At 51.6% G+C, this 18,880-nt stretch overlaps 1 protein-coding gene across 1 annotated transcript in view; it reads left to right on the plus strand.

Annotated features, from left to right (window-relative positions):
• LOC132817251 (flavin reductase (NADPH)-like) overlaps positions 1-18,880 on the plus strand; it is a 40,027-nt gene that overhangs the window by 20,413 nt on the left and 734 nt on the right. The window contains exon 4 of the mRNA XM_060827653.1: positions 17,636-17,803. Coding sequence (XP_060683636.1) covers positions 17,636-17,803 — 168 coding nt within the window. The remainder of the gene's footprint in view (positions 1-17,635; positions 17,804-18,880) is intronic.

The following is an 18,880-nucleotide window of genomic DNA, read 5'->3' on the forward strand; positions in this document are numbered from 1 at the left end:
CTCCTGTTTATATTTTTTTTTCTTGTTTTGCTGCGACACTCCTGTTTATTTTTTTTTCTTTTTTTTAAACCCCCACACTACCGCCTAACTGCGGTAGTGCTTATTATTTTTAACCCCAGCACCCATGGTGAGTGTGTGCAGCTGTGAGACACAGTGAGAGACATAAAGTGCACAAATCTTTATTTAATTTCCACCACCAGGAAAAGTAGGAAAACACCCGAGTGGCCTGTGACGAGCAGTGCCCTTCACATCAAAGGGCAATGCTGTGTGATCAAAACAGTGAAGGGGAGGGCAGGGACTAAATCAAAATAGAGTTGGAGGGGGAAATGATGCACTCCACTCCCTGCGGCGCCCACCTCTCCCTGAACAACTCCAGGGTGTTGGTGGACACCGCGTGCTCCTTCTCCAAGGACACCCGGGCCCTAACGTAACCGCGGAAGAGGGGCAGGCAGTCGGCCCTAACGACCCCCTCCACGGCCCGCTGCCTGGACCTGTTTATGGCCAGTTTGGCCAGGCCCAGGAGCAGACCCACGAGGAGGTCTTCAGACCTGCCCTCCCTCCTCCGCACTGGGTGCCCGAAGATCAGGAGCGTGGGACTGAAGTGCAACGAAAAGCAGAGGAGAAGGTTTTTCAGAAAATCAAAAAGGGAGTGCAAACGCCCACACCCAACATACACATGGTCCACGGACTCCACAGCGCCACAGAACAAGCAGTTGGGCTGGGAGTCCGTGAACCACCGCAATCTGCGGTTGCAGGGGACTGCTGCGTGCAACACCCTCCACCCCAGATCCCCGAGAGAAAGGGGGAGGACTCCAGCGTAGAGGGCCCTCCACTGGGGATCCCCACCGCCCGGTGGCAAATGGGCACGCCAGGGCGTGTCCGGGCGGTGGATGAGGGAGAAGAGGTGGACGGTGTGCAGCAGCAGTCTGTACAGGACCCGCCTTTTAACGTCCTTGAACGGGACAAAACTAAAATTACGGAGGCGGCTCAGGTTGTGGGGCACAGGCTCCCGCGGGAAGTACGGGACCTTGGGGCCGATGTGAAATTCCGTCCGGGCAGGGGTGAGCGCGGACGGGATCCCACCGCACACCTGAGCGTCCTCCAACTGGTGCACTACGTCGGGTCCGAGCACCGCCGTTTTAAGGCGTCGGATGCCGGTGGCCACGTACCGGACGTCTACCGCTGCCCTGCTCGCTATGTCTTGCGGCAACGTCCAGCCCAGCCCCCCGGCACCCAGCACGTCCCCGACCCTGGTCACCCTCGCCGCCACGGCCCTCCCCTCCGACAGCCACTCGAACCCGCGAGCACAGAGGTGCGGATTCCTGAGCAACGGCTCCCTGACGACAGCCGCTACTCCTGCCGGAGGGTAGGCGCGACGCGATTCGACCATGTTCCAGACAGTGATCAGGTCCTGGTAAAAGACAGGCAGCACCTTGAGGGCGACCTCCAAACCGTCACGGTCGACGAACAAGAGCTGCGTGTCGTAGTTGAGGTTACGCACCTGGCGGAAAAAATACGTCGCCAGGGCGCACCACCTAGGAGGAGGCTCGACGTAAAGGTATCGCTGCAAGGTCTGAAGGCGGAAGGTCGCGACCTGGGTGCGGACGCACACCAGCGACTGACCGCCCTCCTCAATGGGGAGACTCAGAACCTGCGCAGCGACCCAGTGCATCTTTTTGTCCCAGAAGAAGTCGACCAACGTTCTCTGGATGTCAGCGACAAAGCCAGGAGGAGGGACCAAAGTGACCAGCCGGTACCACAGCATGGCGGCCACCAGCTGGTTTATGACCAGCACTCGGCTCCTGTAAGATAGCACTCGGAGCAGTCCTGTCCAGCGGCCTAGGCGAGCCGAGACTTTGGCCTCCAGCTCCTGCCAGTTGGCCGGCCAGGATTCCTCGGTCGGGCTGAGGTAGACCCCCAGGTAGAGGAGATGGGTGGTACTCCAGCTGAACCCCCGGAACTCCTCCGGCAGGGAATCCACCCGCCACGGACCCACCAGTAGCCCGGAACATTTGGCCCAGTTGATCCTGGCGGAAGACGCCGCCGAGTACACGGCCTGGCACTCGCGCATCCTCCCCAGGTCAGCCGGGTCGGTGAAAGTGAGGAGCACGTCGTCGGCGTAGGCCGAGAGGACCACCCCCGCGCCCACGCCGCGCAGAACCAGCCCCGACAACCTCCTCCGCAAGAGGCGCAGGAAAGGCTCCACGCACAGGGAATACAGCTGGCCGGACAGGGGGCAGCCTTGACGCACTCCTCTCCCGAAGCGAAGGGGCGCCGTCAGGGACCCGTTAACTTTAACCAGACACTCTGCGGCGGCGTACAAAAGTCGGATCCGGGCGACGAACTGCGTCCCGAACCCGAACGCCCGCAGAGTCCCGAGCAGGTACTCGTGATCGACCCTGTCGAACGCCTTCTCCTGGTCGAGAGACAGGAAGGCGCTCGGCAGACCAGCCCGTCGACAGAAATGGATCAGGTCCCGGACCAGATGGACGTTGTCTTGTATCCTCCGGCCCGGGACCGTGTAGGACTGGTCCGGGTGAATCATGTGGGCCAGCACGGAAGCCAGGCGAGAAGACAACACCCTGGCAAAAATTTTGTAGTCCGTGCTGAGGAGGGAGACCGGACGCCAGTTCTTCAAGGAAAGGGGCAGCTCTCCGGCATTTAGACACTCCCCCAGGACCTGTGCGTAGTCGCTCCCCAGGACGTCCCAGAACGCCCTGAAGAACTCCACAGTCAGCCCGTCCAGCCCCGGGGATTTGCCCCTCGAGAGCCGGTCGAGGGCGCCGGTCAGCTCCTCTAAGGTGACAGGAGCGTCGAGCCTTCCGGCGTCCTCCGGGCTGAGCTGCGGCAGGTCCTCCCACAGAACTCTGCGAGCATCCTCGCTGGACGGATCCGGAGAGAACAGGGCCGTGTAATAGGATCGGACGTGGGCCCTGATACCCTCCGGATCCGAGACGAGGGACCCGTCGTCAGCCAGCAGCACAAGGAGCTGCTGACGGGTGCCGCGCCTTTTTTCCAGCGAGTAGAAGAAGGGGGAGCCGCGGTCCAGGTCCTGGAGGAGCTGGAGCCGCGACCTCACGTACGCGCCCCGAGCCCCGACGAGCTGCAGGTCCCGGAGCGCGGCCTTCTTCTCTTCGTACACCCCGCGCAGGGCCGGGTCCGCGTCGGGCTGACCGAGGCGTGACTCCAGGTCGAGCATCTCCCTCTCCAACTCCCCGATCCTGGATTTCCGCCTCTTCGTCGACCCCCTCGCATACTCCTGACAGAAGACGCGGACGTGAGCCTTGCCCACGTCCCACCATAGCCTCAGGGAGGGGAAGCTTCCCCGCTTCCTTCTCCAGCCGGCCCAGAAACGACGAAACGAGTCCCGGAACCGCTCGTCCTCCAGCAGCAGGTTGTTAAAGTGCCAGTACGCGGAGCCCAACCTGGCGCCGAACGGAAGGAGTTCCGCCCACACCAGGTGATGGTCCGTGCACGACACCTGCCGCGTGGAGGCCTTCGGAAAGCAGGAGGCGTACACCCGCGAAACGTACAGGCGGTCGATTCTGGACGCTCCGACCCCAGGCCTCACGAAGGTGAAGGCGATGGAGTCAGGATGGAGATTCCGCCAGACGTCCACCAGGTCCAAGGACTTGACCAAGTCCCCCAACCTCCTCCCCGACGTCGAACTCGTGCGGGCACCGCCGTGGTCCCTGTCCTCGAGGACGCAGTTAAAATCTCCCCCGAGGACGACGCACTGGTTCTCGTCGATGGAAGCAAGATGAGCGGACACTTCTTCAAAGAAGCTCGCTTGCCTCGGCCCGGCCAGGGGAGCGTAGACGTTCACCAAGTGAAGCACCGCGCCCCCCAGCCGAACCGTCAGGTGAAGCAAACGGCCTGGCACTGGCTCCCTGACCCCCAAGATCTCCGGCTGAAAATGCGGGGCCAACAAGATAGCCACCCCGCCAGATCTGCGGGTGAGGTGACTCATGTAGACCCCCCCTCGCCACTCCAGGAGCCAGGTGGCTTCGTCTCCCGGGGTAGTGTGGGTTTCTTGCAGGAAGCACACCGCATACCTCCCGTCCCGAAGGGCCGAGGGGGTCTGGAAGCTGCGCTGTGACTCCCTGCTGCCGTTGATGTTGAGGCTGGCTATAGTTGTCTCCATGTCGAAAGTATAGTGCAACCACCACCAGTAAACAGTTAACAAAAACTATGTACATATTTACTGGGAGGACGAGAGAGGGGCACAGAAGTCCCTCGCCCTCACCAGGAGTGCTCCCAGGAAGTTCCTGACTCGCTTTCGCTCGTTAACGTCAAGCCCGGGCGCCTGGCGCGCAGCGTGAGCCGACCAGTAGACTCTTTCGAAGGAGCTCCAGCGGTCGAGCGCCAGTTGGGCTCTATCCCGGCGACTCCGAGTTTCCTCGACAAATTCCCAGAGTTCCTCGAGGGGGATGAGGGGGAGATCGGTGGGGGGCACCTGGGACTCGAAAATGTCGCTGGAGACGGACTCCGCGTCGTCCCCGGTGTCCGCCACCGATCCAGAACCCTCCTCCGGGAGGTCGCCTTCGGTCACCGACCCCTCCCCCACCGAGAGGATGGGGGCTGGTCCGGCACCGCCAACTGGCCTCAAACCTCCAGTGACCCCACCCCCAGGGTCACCTTCCGTATCTTCCTCGGCGTACCCCTTCCCGGAACGCCCCGAGTTCGGGTCGCCGGGCGGCAGAGGCTCGGGGCCCCGCTCCTCTCCCGACACCGGGACGCCCGGCTCCTCGGGGAAAAGGTCCTCCCCCAGGGCCAAGGCCCCCGGAAAAACAGTCTGGGAGGGAGGAGCGAGGATAACACCTTCCTCGCCTCCACCGCTCGACGACCCAGCAGTGAATAAAAGTCTGTCGACTGCACCATGGCCCGTGTTGTTAATAAAATCCTCCCCAGGGGCTGGAGGAGTTATGGCGGTGGAAGGCCCAGCTGTCGCCCCTGGGGGTTTGGGCAGGTCGGGCCATGGTGCAGGACAGTGGGAGGTGGGGGGCACCGTCGGCTCATCCCCTGGAGAGGGGCAGCGCCGCCAGCGCGCTGATGGGATTTCTCCCCCCTCCAAGGGCCGGCGCCTCTTCCCCAGAGAGACGGGGGGATTTATGGGTCTTCCCCTCCCCGCCCGCCTTGGTGGTCATGGGGCCCGAGGTCCCTCCCCCCCGCCTTTCCCGGAATATGATTGGCTGGGGGAAGTCAGGGGGCGTGGCCAGGGTGGGGAGGGTCAGCCGTGTCACTTCCTGCCCCACCCCTGGTATATCAGGTGATGGTGGGCGGGGCAGGGGCCCAGTTCCCTCTCCAGGGCTAGGAGAATCAGTCTCTGGAGGTGGTAGGGCAGCGGTGGTTCCCCTCAGGTTAGTGTCAGGGGGTGTATGGGTGGGGCGGGGCTCGGTCTCCGGAGGAGGGGTTGAAGCCTCAGGTGTTTCTGTAACGGGGTTGGGGTTGGTGTTGGGGTTGGTGTTGGGGTTGGGGTCGGGGTCAGTGGGGCCAGGATCAGGTACGGGTTTGGGGGTTCGGGGGTCAGGGTTCCCGCGCCGGGGCGACGCTGGCACGGCCGCAGGGGCATTGTCGTGCCGGGGCGGGGCAGGTCGTGGGTTACGTGGAGGGGAAGGGGAAGGGGATGGGGATAGGGTGGTCTCCCCGTGGGCGGGCTTGACGCGTTGCGTCTTCCTGAGCGCCTTCCGTTCGGTCGGACGCTCACCCCCCTCCCTGCCAGAGGCTGAGGCATTGGGAGCCTCCGGCTTAGCCCCCGGTGCCGGGGCTTGTGGTGTTGACTTTGGGGGAGGGGGAGTGGGTGCGGCGGCACCACCCGCAGCCGTTGGTGTGGGCTGGGCAGCCTTCTGGGTGGGGCAGTTCTTTCTAATGTGCCCCACCTCACGGCACAGGTGGCACCGCACGCCGTCCGCCGTCCAGAAGGCGTGGTATGCCGCGCCCTCGTGGAGGACGGTGAATGAGCCCTCCGTGACCTCCTCCCGGGCCAGGCAAATAAACACCTGGCGTCGGAAGGAGTACACGTGACGGAGGGTGGGGTCCTTAAGACCGAGCAGGAGCGGTTGAACACCTGACCGGATCTCCCCCAAGGTGTTGAGGTGGGGAAGAAGGAGCTCGCTGGCAATGAAGGGCGGGACGTTGGAGATCACGATTCTCTGGGCCGTGACCTCCAAAGGGTCGACTGGCAAATATGTCCCGCCCACAGTGAGCCCCCTCTCCACGGCCAGGTGGACCGCCTGCTCGGTCTTAAGGAAGAAGACGGCCTTCCTGTACATGCGGGCCGCAGCGACGATGGCCAGTGGGCCGACCACACCAGCCATGGCCTTACTGCAGGCCTCGATGGTCATGTTGGGATGGGGATAGGCCTTGACCCCCAGGCGTTTGGTCAGGTGCCTGAAGGGGGATGTGGTTGCGGCCGGGGTTGGGCCAGCCGAGCCCAAGGCAGCGGCTACCCCGGCGTAGGTCCGGCTGGGCCCTGCGACCTTCGGGCTCGCCATACTCCGTCGGCCCCCGGCAGCAGCGGTGGAGGTGGGCCTCTGGCAGTATTAGCGATGAAGTCCTTGGGGAGGTGCCCGAGGCCAGTCACCCGAGGCGAGTCCTAGGCAGCGGTGGTGGAGGCAGGCCTCAGGCAAGTCCTCGGCAGGCCCTCAATTGCAGTGTTGGGGGCAGGCCTGTTGGGGGGGCCCCAAGACAAGTCCCAGGCAGCCCCAAAATTGAGTCCTGGGCAGCAGCGGTGGAGGTGGGCCTCGGGTCGCAGCAGTGGTGGAGGTTGTGGGGAGTGGCCTCAGGCGAGTCCCAGGCTGCAGTGGTGGAGGCAGGCCTCAGGCGACAGCAGTTGAGGCAGGCCTCTGTCGAGTCCCAGGCAGGCCCTTGGTTGGGGAGTGGCCTCAGGCAGTGGTGGTGGAGGCAGGCCTCAGGCGACAGCAGCAGTTGAGGCAGGCTCTGGCAAGTCCCAGGCTGGCCCTCGGTCCCAGCAGTGGAGGCAGACCTGTTGGGGAGGGATTCCCAGGCAAGTCCCAGGCAGCAGCGGTGGAGGTGGGCCTCAGGTCGTACCAGTGGTGGAGGTTGTGGGAAGGGGCCTCAGGCAAGTCCCAGGCAGCGGTGGTGGGGGCAGGCCCGTGTGGGGTCTCAGAGACCAGCAGTGGGTGTGGGCCCCAGGTCAGCTGCAACACTGACTTGACCTGGGCAAGGCCCAGGACTCCAAGCTCTCGCCTCCTTCCACCTCCTTCTTCTCTCTTCTTTTCTCTGTCTTCCTCTTCTTGCACAGCTACACACTGCCACTGGTCCAGCCCAAGTGATAGATAAACACCTGAGTGGTCAGTGACAAGCAGTGCCCTTCACAACAAAGGGCAATGCTGTGTGATCAAAACAGTGAAGGGGAGGGCAGGGACTAAATCAAAATAGAGTTGGAGGGGGAAATGATGCACTCCACTCCCTGCGGCGCCCACCTCTCCCTGAACAACTCCAGGGTGTTGGTGGACACTGCGTGCTCCTTCTCCAAGGACACCCGGGCCCTAACGTAACCGCGGAAGAGGGGCAGGCAGTCGGCCCTAACGACCCCCTCCACGGCCCGCTGCCTGGACCTGTTTATGGCCAGTTTGGCCAGGCCCAGGAGCAGACCCACGAGGAGGTCTTCAGACCTGCCCTCCCTCCTCCGCACTGGGTGCCCGAAGATCAGGAGCGTGGGACTGAAGTGCAACCAAAAGCAGAGGAGGAGGTTTTAAAGAAAATCAAAAAGGGAGTGCAAGCGCCCACACCCAATATACACATGGTCCACGGACTCCACAGCGCCACAGAACAAGCAGTTGGGCTGGGAGTCCGTGAACCACCGCAATCTGCGGTTGCAGGGGACTGCTGCGTGCAACACCCTCCACCCCAGATCCCCGAGAGAAAGGGGGAGGACTCCAGCGTAGAGGGCCCTCCTCTGGGGATCCCCACCGTCCGGTGGCAAATGGGCACGCCAGGGCGTGTCCGGGCGGTGGATGAGGGAGAAGAGGTGGACCGTGTGCAGCAGCAGTCGCTATAGGGCCCTCCTTTTTATGTCCTTAAAAGGGACAATCCCCTGTTTTTTTTTCTCTTTTGAGTCAGGATGTTTGACATTCCTGTTTATTTTTAACCCCGATTTTTTTTCTTTTTTGCATTCCTGTTCTTTTTTTCTCTCTCTTAACCCCCCACACTACCGCCTAACTGCGGTAGTGCTTCCCCTGTTTATTGTTTTATTTATTTTATTTTTTTCTTTTTTCTTTTTTCTTTTTTTTGACACGCAGTGCCCTTAATCCCCCATTTATTTATTTTTTCCTTTTTTTTCAAACCCCACACTACCGCCTAACTGCGGTAGTGCTTCCCCTGTTTTTTTTTAAACTGAGGAGACTCTGAATCTCCTGGTTATATTTTATTAAACAAATACAAAACAGTTTACAAAAAACAGTTACAGCTGTAAAGAAGACAGCAATTTTGCAAGGGAGAGGAGCAGCAAAGCTAGGCCCCAAACCCTACCGTTCAACCATTTTACAGAGAATGAGGACCAACCTCAAATCCCAGTTCCACATTTAACAAGACAGTGACAATGACATTTGTACATTCAACAATACGGTTACATACAAAAGTGCAGACAATACAGACCCAGCAAGCCCCCACCCCTCCCACCTTCCGACCACTCTAAGGCAGCCCGCCCCTACCCACCTTCCCCTGTTTATATAATTTTTTTTTTCTTTTTTTTGTCTTCTTTTCTTTTTCTTGAGAGACACAAAGTGCACGAATCGTTATTTAATTTCCACCACCAGAAAAATAGAAAAACACCCGAATGGCCAGTGACAAGCAGTGCCCTTCACATCAAAGGGCAATGCTGTGTGATCACACTCCTGTTTATATTTTTTTTCTTGTTTTGCTGCGACACTCCTGTTTATTTTTTTTTTCTTTTTTTTTTCTTTTTTTTAAACCCCCACACTACCGCCTAACTGCGGTAGTGCTTATTATTTTTAACCCCAGCACCCATGGTGTGTGTGTGTGTGTGCAGCTGTGAGACACAGTGAGAGACATAAAGTGCACAAATCTTTATTTAATTTCCACCACCAGGAAAAGTAGGAAAACACCCGAGTGGCCTGTGACGAGCAGTGCCCTTCACATCAAAGGGCAATGCTGTGTGATCAAAACAGTGAAGGGGAGGGCAGGGACTAAATCAAAATAGAGTTGGAGGGGGAAATGATGCACTCCACTCCCTGCGGCGCCCACCTCTCCCTGAACAACTCCAGGGTGTTGGTGGACACCGCGTGCTCCTTCTCCAAGGACACCCGGGCCCTAACGTAACCGCGGAAGAGGGGCAGGCAGTCGGCCCTAACGACCCCCTCCACGGCCCGCTGCCTGGACCTGTTTATGGCCAGTTTGGCCAGGCCCAGGAGCAGACCCACGAGGAGGTCTTCAGACCTGCCCTCCCTCCTCCGCACCGGGTGCCCGAAGATCAGGAGCGTGGGACTGAAGTGCAACCAAAAGCAGAGGAGAAGGTTTTTCAGAAGATCAAAAAGGGAGTGCAAGCGCCCACACCCAATATATACATGGTCTACGGACTCCACAGCACCACAGAACAAGCAGATGGGCTGGGAGTCCGTGAACCACCGCAATCTGCGGTTGCAGGGGACTGCTGCGTGCAACACCCTCCACCCCAGATCCCCGAGAGAAAGGGGGAGGACTCCAGCGTAGAGGGCCCTCCACTGGGGATCCCCACCGCCCGGTGGCAAATGGGCACGCCAGGGCGTGTCCGGGCGGTGGATGAGGGAGAAGAGGTGGACCGTGTGCAGCAGCAGTCGCTATAGGGCCCTCCTTTTTATGTCCTTAAAAGGGACAATCCCCTGTTTTTTTTTCTCTTTTGAGTCAGGATGTTTGACATTCCTGTTTATTTTTAACCCCGATTTTTTTTCTTTTTTGCATTCCTGTTCTTTTTTTCTCTCTCTTAACCCCCCACACTACCGCCTAACTGCGGTAGTGCTTCCCCTGTTTATTGTTTTATTTATTTTATTTTTTTCTTTTTTTTGACACGCAGTGCCCTTAATCCCCCATTTATTTATTTTTTCCTTTTTTCAAACCCCACACTACCGCCTAACTGCGGTAGTGCTTCCCCTGTTTTTTTTTAAACTGAGGAGACTCTGAATCTCCTGGTTATATTTTATTAAACAAATACAAAACAGTTTACAAAAAACAGTTACAGCTGTAAAGAAGACAGCAATTTTGCAAGGGAGAGGAGCAGCAAAGCTAGGCCCCAAACCCTACCGTTCAACCATTTTACAGAGAATGAGGACAAACCTCAAATCCCAGTTCCACATTTAACAAGACAGTGACAATGACATTTGTACATTCAACAATACGGTTACATACAAAAGTGCAGACAATACAGACCCAGCAAGCCCCCACCCCTCCCACCTTCCGACCACTCTAAGGCAGCCCGCCCCTACCCACCTTCCCCTGTTTATTTTTTTTTCCCCTAAACTGAGGAGATGCTGAATCTCCTGTTTATTTAAAAAAATTACAAAACAGTTTACAATAAACATTTACAGCTGTACAAGAGACAGCAATTTTACAAGGGAGAGGAGCAGCAAAGCCAGGCCCCAAACCCTACCATTCAACCATTTTACAGAGAATGAGGACAAACCTCAAATCCCAGTTCCACATTTAACAAGACAGTGACAATGAAATTTGTACATTAAACAAAACGGTTACATACAAAAGTGCAGACAATACAGACCCAGCAAGCCCCCACCTTCCGACCACTCTAAGGCAGCCCGCCCCTACCCACCTTCCCCTGTTTATTTTGGTCAATGAAGGCTTCCTGATTGGTCCATGTTAACAACCCCAATCAACGATCTCAAAAGCAATGAGCTCTGCTTAGTTCCAATCACTGTATCTCTCCCTAGTCTGGGGATGTAGGCCTGGACCTTCTCTGGTAGCTTTTTCTGTGATGTTTTCAACCCCCCAGTCTGGTTCCTCTGATTTGGACTCTGACATGGGTGATGTATACCAGTCCATTGCCTGCCTCTTGCAACCAGAGCATTTTGGCAAAGTTTGCTCCTCTTCTTCCCATTGTAAAGGTATGGAGACTGCATTCATCTCAGACTCTGAAGGTTTCTCAACACTAGATGGAGGGAAAGAACCTAGAGTTTCTGCTGGGCCTTCTGGCTGTTCTGAGAGGCCAGACATGTTTTGCTCCTGCCTCATTTGCAAGGTGACAGGTGATCCAAATGATTGTTGAGGACTGCCTCACCGACCCAAACTTTGTAAGTCATGGGACCTGACCTCGCACCAACCTCACCTCATATCCACACAGGACCATTTCCTTGGTTCCCGCACAAAATCTCATCCCCAGAATTAAACTGTTTCTCTCACTTAGAGGAGGCATGTGGCTGGCATTGACATTCCTGCTGATATTTCACCCTCCCCTTCAGATCTGGTAACATCAGATTTAACGTTGTGCAGAATCTTCTTTCCATCGGTAACTCCTGGAACTATTCCTATTGTTGCATGATCGATGGTCCTAGAATGAAACAGCAACCAGAACAGATTGGTATTGAGTGATGCTGTAGGCTGCCTCTCAAGCCTGCTTTCAACATTTGGACTACTCTTTTTGCCAGGCCATTGGATGATGTTTGGTATGGAGCCGTCCTCATGTGCTGAATGCCATTCGACTTCAGGAAATGCTCAAATTTCCCGCTGGTAAATGATGTCCCATTGTCCATGACCCATACTGTTGGGAGTCTGTGAATCACAAATGATGCTCACAGCTTCTCATTTATCATCCCTGAGTTTGCCAAATGTACTTTATGCACATCCAACCACTTTGAGTGAGCATCCACAATGACCAGGAACATTGAGCCCATTAAAGAACTGGCATAGTCAACGTGGAACCTAGTCCAGGGTTTACTCAGCCATTCCCATGAATATGGGGTCATTGCCAGTGGCAGGTTTTGACCTTGTTGGCACTCTGGACACTGCCCCATTAACGCAGTAATGTTGGCATCCAATCCTGGCCACCAGACATAGCATCCTGCTAGCATCTTCATCTTGGAAACACCTGGATGACCCTGTTGGATTTCAGCCAGTATGTGGCAACAACCTTTACTCAGGACAATCACTTTTGCTCCCCACAATAATATGCTGTCCTCTATGGTGATCTGGTCTTGCTGGGTGTAGAAAGATTTCCGTCTGGGTTGCAATAACTTGTCTGTATCCCCCATTACCACCAGCTTTTTGAGCATTGTTAGGACAGGACCTTTGTCCAGGAAGTTTAAAACCAAAATGGACAATTTGATGGGAGACAACCCAAGGCACCCACATTAGTTACTTGGCTTCCTGAACGATGCTTTAACTTGTATCTGTATGTGCTGAGAATAAGAGCCCAATGCTGAATTTCCCCAGAAGCTATGGGCAGCATCAGCTTATTTTCCTTCGATAGCCCTAGCAAGTGAACTGTTACTATGACAAATTCCCATCTGTAAAGATATTGAAGGGACTTCCTCACACCAAGGATGACCACCAAATTTTCCTTCTCTATCTGAGCATACTTGCATTCGGGATCAGCCAAAGTCCAGGAAGCATTTGCCATTGCATTCCTCTCTATTGGGCAACTGGTGAGCCAACACAACCCTGATACAGTATGGGGAGGCATCACATGGATCGTAGTGGGCTAACATCTTAGATGATGATAACTGCTTATTCACTTCCCTAAAAGCTATGTCTTGGCTATATGACCATTTCAAATGTCGACACTTTTTTCAATAGCAGGTGTTAAGGCGCCAAGGTGGGGGCACTAATAATTCACTAACCCAAGGAAAGACCTGAGCTCCGGTATAGACATATGAGCCAGGGTTCCTTTGATCATCCTCATATCATCATCCGACAGGTATAACTTGGTTTTCTCCAGTCTGTAACTCAAGTAGGTCACTTAGACCACCTGCAACACACATTTTTCCATTCTAAGGCATACCCCAGCCTGCGAGAGACATTTAAGTACTACTTCCAAGTTCTCCAGTGCTCTTTATTGGTCTTCCCAGTTATTAGCATATCATCCAGATAAATGGCAACCTGTGGTAGCCCTTGTAAAATGTTCTCCATGGCCCACTGGAAAAGGACTGATGATACCCTAAATGGCAGTGTTGTATATTAGTATAACTCCTTATGACTATTAACTGTACTGAACTTCTGGGACTCCTCATCCAGTTGCAATTGCAGGTAGACCTGGCTCGCGTTCAGCTTTGTAAAGGGCAACTCTCCCATCAACTTTGCGAGCAAGTCCTCTGTGCGAGATTTATCCAGCTGCAAGAAATTGTTTACCATTTGCTTAAAGTCTCCACAAAGGGAGACGAAGCCATCAAGCTTCACAATCAGTATGACCAGTGCTGCCCATTCCGTAAACTGCACTGGTTCGATGCACAAGTAGCTAAAGGGTGACTTGGTGGCAGGATACCAGCCTGGTTTGGTTGAGTGATGGTTTTCTTTCACTCTCCAGCCTCCTGCTTTCTGCCTCTGCTTTTGCCTGTAAGGGAAATGGCACCATGCGAGCCTTGAAAAATCGTGGAATTGCTTCCTGATCAACATGTAAAGCAGCTTTGCCCCAAGTCCTTCCTGCGAACCTCCTGGGTATTTCATTGAGGCAGCCATTTTCTAATCGAAAACTGTTGAGCCAATCTGGGTGAATCTTTCTCAACCAATTCCACCCCAATAGACTTGGGCTTGAGCCACTTCTTACCATCAGCAGTAACTATACCAACTGCTTCTTATAGGAGACCAGAACTGAAGTCATACCCTTAATTATCAACGGTTTCCCAGTGTTTGTTCTCAATCTGGCTGAGGTCTTGCACAAACTTAAGGGTTGAAGACCTAAATGAATCTTGTTAAAGACAGGTTCTGTAACCAGAGATGCAGCAGTATTGGCCTCCATGGGAATAGGGTGACTACTTAACCAAGCATAAATTTTAACTGGTTCTGATTTGGATGTCACTAAGCAAATTAATTGTTCCAACCCACATCTAAGATGACATTCCAGGGTGTGCATTCTCCTGGGTAATGACCTATGAGTTTTCTTACTCAAGTCAGGCCATGTAGGACTCCTTTGCTGTCTTGAGTCCGCGTACTGGCCGCAACTACAATGGCTTGCCAACCCAGATCATGAAGAGCTTTTCAGCCATTGGGCTGAGGCTCGGCATTTTTCAGGGGTTCTGCTGTAAGTTGGCCGAGGGTGCATCTGCTCAGGATATGCCTGATTTGAACTCTGCAATTGCAAACCCAAGTGGTGTTCCCCAAGCTCAGTCAGATGGGGTATCCACTTCCATTGGGGTGCCCTGTAGCTCCCATGCTCCATTTGTTGATTGTCTAATGACAAAGCCAGTTGAAATGCCTGTTCGAAGTTCAATTGGGCTTCAGCTAGTAGGTGTTCTTGCATGATTATGATATTAATCCTACTCTTAATGCCACTGAAATAACTGCACAGTGACCAGTATCCTGCCACCAAGTCACCCTTCAGTTACTTATGCACCTTATGTGCCAGCCAGCTCAGAGTCTGTGCCTTGAACTGGTCTCTGTTTATACTTTTTTTTATTTTCCCCCACACCACCACTTAACTGTGGTCGTGCTTAATTTCCCAGCACCCATGTCATGTATGTGCAGATGTAGGACACAGTGAAGAACAACAACTTTATTTATATTCTACCTCCAGGAAGAAAGGAAACACCAGAGTGGCCAGTGACATGCAATGCCCTTCACATCAACAGGCAATATTCTCTGTTTGTATTGGTCAGTCAGAGCTTCCTGATTGGCCATGTCAACAACCCAAATCAAGGATCTCATAGTCATCGAGATCCACCTGGTTCCAATCACTACATTCACCATAATTATTTTTCTTTTTAACTGAAATAAACTAGTCCAAAAATAACAATAGCACCCAATGTTTCATATTCTACAGTTAGAATAGCCTAACTCATAGAGTCATAGAGATGTACATCATGGAAACAGACCCTTCGGTCCAACCCGTCTATACCGACCAGATATCCCAACCCAATCTAATCCCATCTGCCAGCACCTGGCCCATATCCCTCCAAACCCTTCCTATTCATATACCATCCAAATGCCTCTTAAATGTTGCAATTGTACTAGCCTCCACCACATCCTCTGGCAGCTCATTCCATACACGTACTACCCTCTCAGTTCTATTCATTCCCAAACAATCACGATTACTTTTCTACTAGGCTTCTGACTTCATATGTTTTTAAATATAACAATTACAATGTGTCTAATTTCATCTCTGTCTCTTAAAAAAAACCTTTATAAAAGCTGAGTGCTTCATACACCATTTTATGTCATTAAAGGAAATGGTTTGGGCAGCAGTATTTTCACTGGCACCCTTTGTACCATTGCAAGTATGATACAACCAGATTTCTACTGCTACCTTATTACCATGTCTCATATTTAAAACAAAAATGTTATCCATCTACATCTACCTGGAGTAAAATATGAGAGGTTCCTACTGTGACACTGCTGCTCCTTTAATGAGGTTAGGTTGTCCTTGGGTTTTGTTTCAGAGGGGTTGTAAAGACAGAGGCTCCATTTTGTCTGTGTCTATAAGTTTTTAAGTTTAAAAAACACTTGTACAATGAAAGAGGAGTGGCCACTTCTTCCAGCTCAGCTTTTCTTCTGGTTTAGTTTGGTTTGGTTTGGTTTTAGCAGTCTGACTGTTCTGCACAAGCAGTCAGTTTTTAAGGCTGCTGGTCAAAGTAACAGCTAGATGGAAGAACCTCTCTGACATTTCTCTCTCCTGTAAGACTCTGTGTTTGATTTTACCTTTTTTGCCAAGGGGTGTTTATGGGGATTGTTGCGGGAACTTGGAACAGCATGATTAAGTTGGGATAACCTGTTGGGTTTTCAGATAGGTTAAGTTATTCTGTATTCGGCTCTCACTTTCTTGTGTTTCATTCGGTACTCTGTAAATAAATGCAGTTTTGTTTGAAACTATAGGGTTTTGACCAGCTGCATCATTCCTGGAATATCCACTTTACTGAAAACAATTAGAAATGTTCGGGTCTGGGCTACCTTCCTGAGATGTTTTGAAGGGGTTTAGCCTGGTCCAGCATTCAAACAACAAGGAGTATTCAGGGAGGATAAACCATTGACTGTTTGGAATAAAGGTCTTGAAAAGGGAAATATTTTAAAAGCCTCTTTCTGTTAGACCAAAAATTGAACAGTTATGAAAACTTTTAGGATTTATTACTATTTAACTCTTACCAAATAGGGCAGCACAGTGGCTTAGTAGTTCGCACTGCTGTCTCACATTACCAGGGACCTGGGTTTGATTGACTTGAATGACTGTGTGGAGTTTCCTACGCTCACGTGTCTGCCTGGGTTTCCTCCTGGTGCTCTTTTCCCTTCCACAGTCCAAAAATGTGCAGATTAAGTAGATTGGCATGGTAAAATGTTAAAAATCTCACAACACCAGGTTATAATCCAATGGATTTATTTGGAAGTACAAGCTTTTGAAGCACTAATCCTTCATCAGGTAACTCGTGGGGGAAGAACCATAGGACATGGAATTTATGGTAAAAGATCAAAGTGTCAATCAACTGATGCAATGTATTGAACAAACCTAGATTGTTGTTAAGTCTTAATCGCTTAGAATGGGTTGCAGGTTTCAATTCATTAACACTTAAATCCCAGAACTTCTTTCAAGTCACATTCCCAAGATAACTTAAAGTTTAATAAAAAAGTGACATCTCATCTCTGACAATGCATTAAAGGTGTGAGGTTAGAGTCTGTATTCCAACCTTGAGTCAGACTGGTTCTGTTTCCAAAATAGGAATTTATAAAATGTTACATGGACACTCTGCCAACAGCTTATGTGCTTTTGTAATAAAATAGAATGTATCAGCAAATATAAATCTGCATTTTTAACTTTGTCCACCCCAGTCCAACACCAAACCAACATCTCCACATCATGGTAAAATGTGGGGATATGGAAATAGGGTTGATGATCTACAGAGGGTCTGTACTGACTCAATGGGCCAAATGGCCTCTTCCTGCATTGTCAGGATTTTATGAAATGGTCCATTTGTATTACTGACTTAGGCTGTGATTTAAAAATGCTTGACAAGTTTGCAACCATTCATGTCACAAGCATCTAATTAGTGTGTTACTAACAGCGCTACAGTTCCCTGGTTGTGCAGATAGCCAAGGATTTCAGCAGTGGAGATTCTGCCTACCTGGAATCCTTGTTCCCAGGGAAGATTTGATGCTGCTTGCAAGTGCCCAGTGGGGATTTAATATGATGGCTCTTCCTCAAAGCCGGCAGTGCAACACTCCCAGTGGCTCACCAACTGGCAGGCAAGGTCATCACTGTCTGGATTAAATTCGGTCCAGAGGAGGCATAATAGGATCCTAAGCTTGACACGTGACTGTCATCCAAACTTATTAAGGAATTTGAGGCAAAAGCAAGCATAGTCAGTTGAGCAGTAGACCATCAATGATCATCTTGATGAGTAGAAAAGGCCTTCTCCTGTTCCTTAGCTCATAAAGAGGAAAGCTCACTCTTAACAACTATCAGGGAGATTTTGTCAAGGAAACATTGTAGTCCTTTGGGAAAAAAAATACCATTGTTCTTTTTTAAAAGCTAAAACTTCACATCAGACTACTTGGATGCTGAGGTCGTTCTTGACTCCTGTGATCCACAGCCTGCTGATCAACATGCAAGAAGTAGAAAATTATTTAAACAATGAATGCAAAGATCTCAACTGGACAGTGGTAAAACCACCAGGTCTTCAGAAGGCACCAAGAACAGGTAAAAATGTACAATTTTACATTCTTCCTTTCTCTGCATCTTTACTCAAGCATTTACTGTAATGAGCATTTGCTTTCCATCCAGGAATGGAGGTCCTCTTGTAAATTCATATATATTTGAATACTTAAACATAAAGAAAATAATTGTGCTTTTGACATCATTACTTGGAATAGTTTTGATTTTGAGTACTTATGTAAAATGCACAATTTTGATTCAGCCCAATACATCTATCATGATTTTCACCCCAAAATTCACTACACCACCCACCCCCCATCCCCAACAACCACCACCCACCACCCTATCTATCAATGGGTGCTCACTCCTGTTTCATTTTTCCAGTTTGTTCCTGATGTCTTAGGATTTCTCTCCTGGTACTTGGCTGCATTGATGGCTCCGTTCTGGATCCCCATCCATTTTAATTCATCTTTGCATGTGCACATGCTGCCAGCAGTGATCAGCATAATAATATCTTTGAGGTAACTAATATAGAAAAAAAAAGCTAAAATGAAATAAATAAATCTAATTATCCATTAAATTGGATAATACTTCAAATAATGGAAAAGGAATAATTCAATAACCATATAATCTGTAGCTCATCATAAGGGTTAATTTTGTTTGTGGTTGGTAACTCCTCTGAGTGATCTACTCAGAGTAAAACATTTTTCTCTAATTATTCATCTTTAGATTTTGCCCATTAAGAACAATGACAACACATAAGACATTACATTCTGCACCCTTCATAGCAAATGAATTATAATATAGAGAAGGTGATGGAAGTGTATTGACATAACTGCTAAGATATGCAAAGTGTGTGTGCAGGCAGTAATTCAATATGGCATGGGAAGATATGTCTGTGTGTCATTGTGAAATGTGCCTGTAATTAAACCAACCTGTTGGGAAACTTAGTAGATTGTCCACTTGGTTTACCCAGTTATTCCATTTGTTGTTCTCTTTGGGCACTAAATAAGAATAGCGTGTTAAATAAAATCTAGCCACCAACATGACACACCTCTGAAACAGGTGGATCTTGATTCTCAGCCTTGTTACCCTGAGGACAGGGGAGGAATCGAGGCACAA

The sequence above is a fragment of the Hemiscyllium ocellatum genome, chromosome 1, assembly GCF_020745735.1.
Source record: "Hemiscyllium ocellatum isolate sHemOce1 chromosome 1, sHemOce1.pat.X.cur, whole genome shotgun sequence".
Classification (NCBI taxonomy): Eukaryota; Metazoa; Chordata; class Chondrichthyes; order Orectolobiformes; family Hemiscylliidae; genus Hemiscyllium; species Hemiscyllium ocellatum.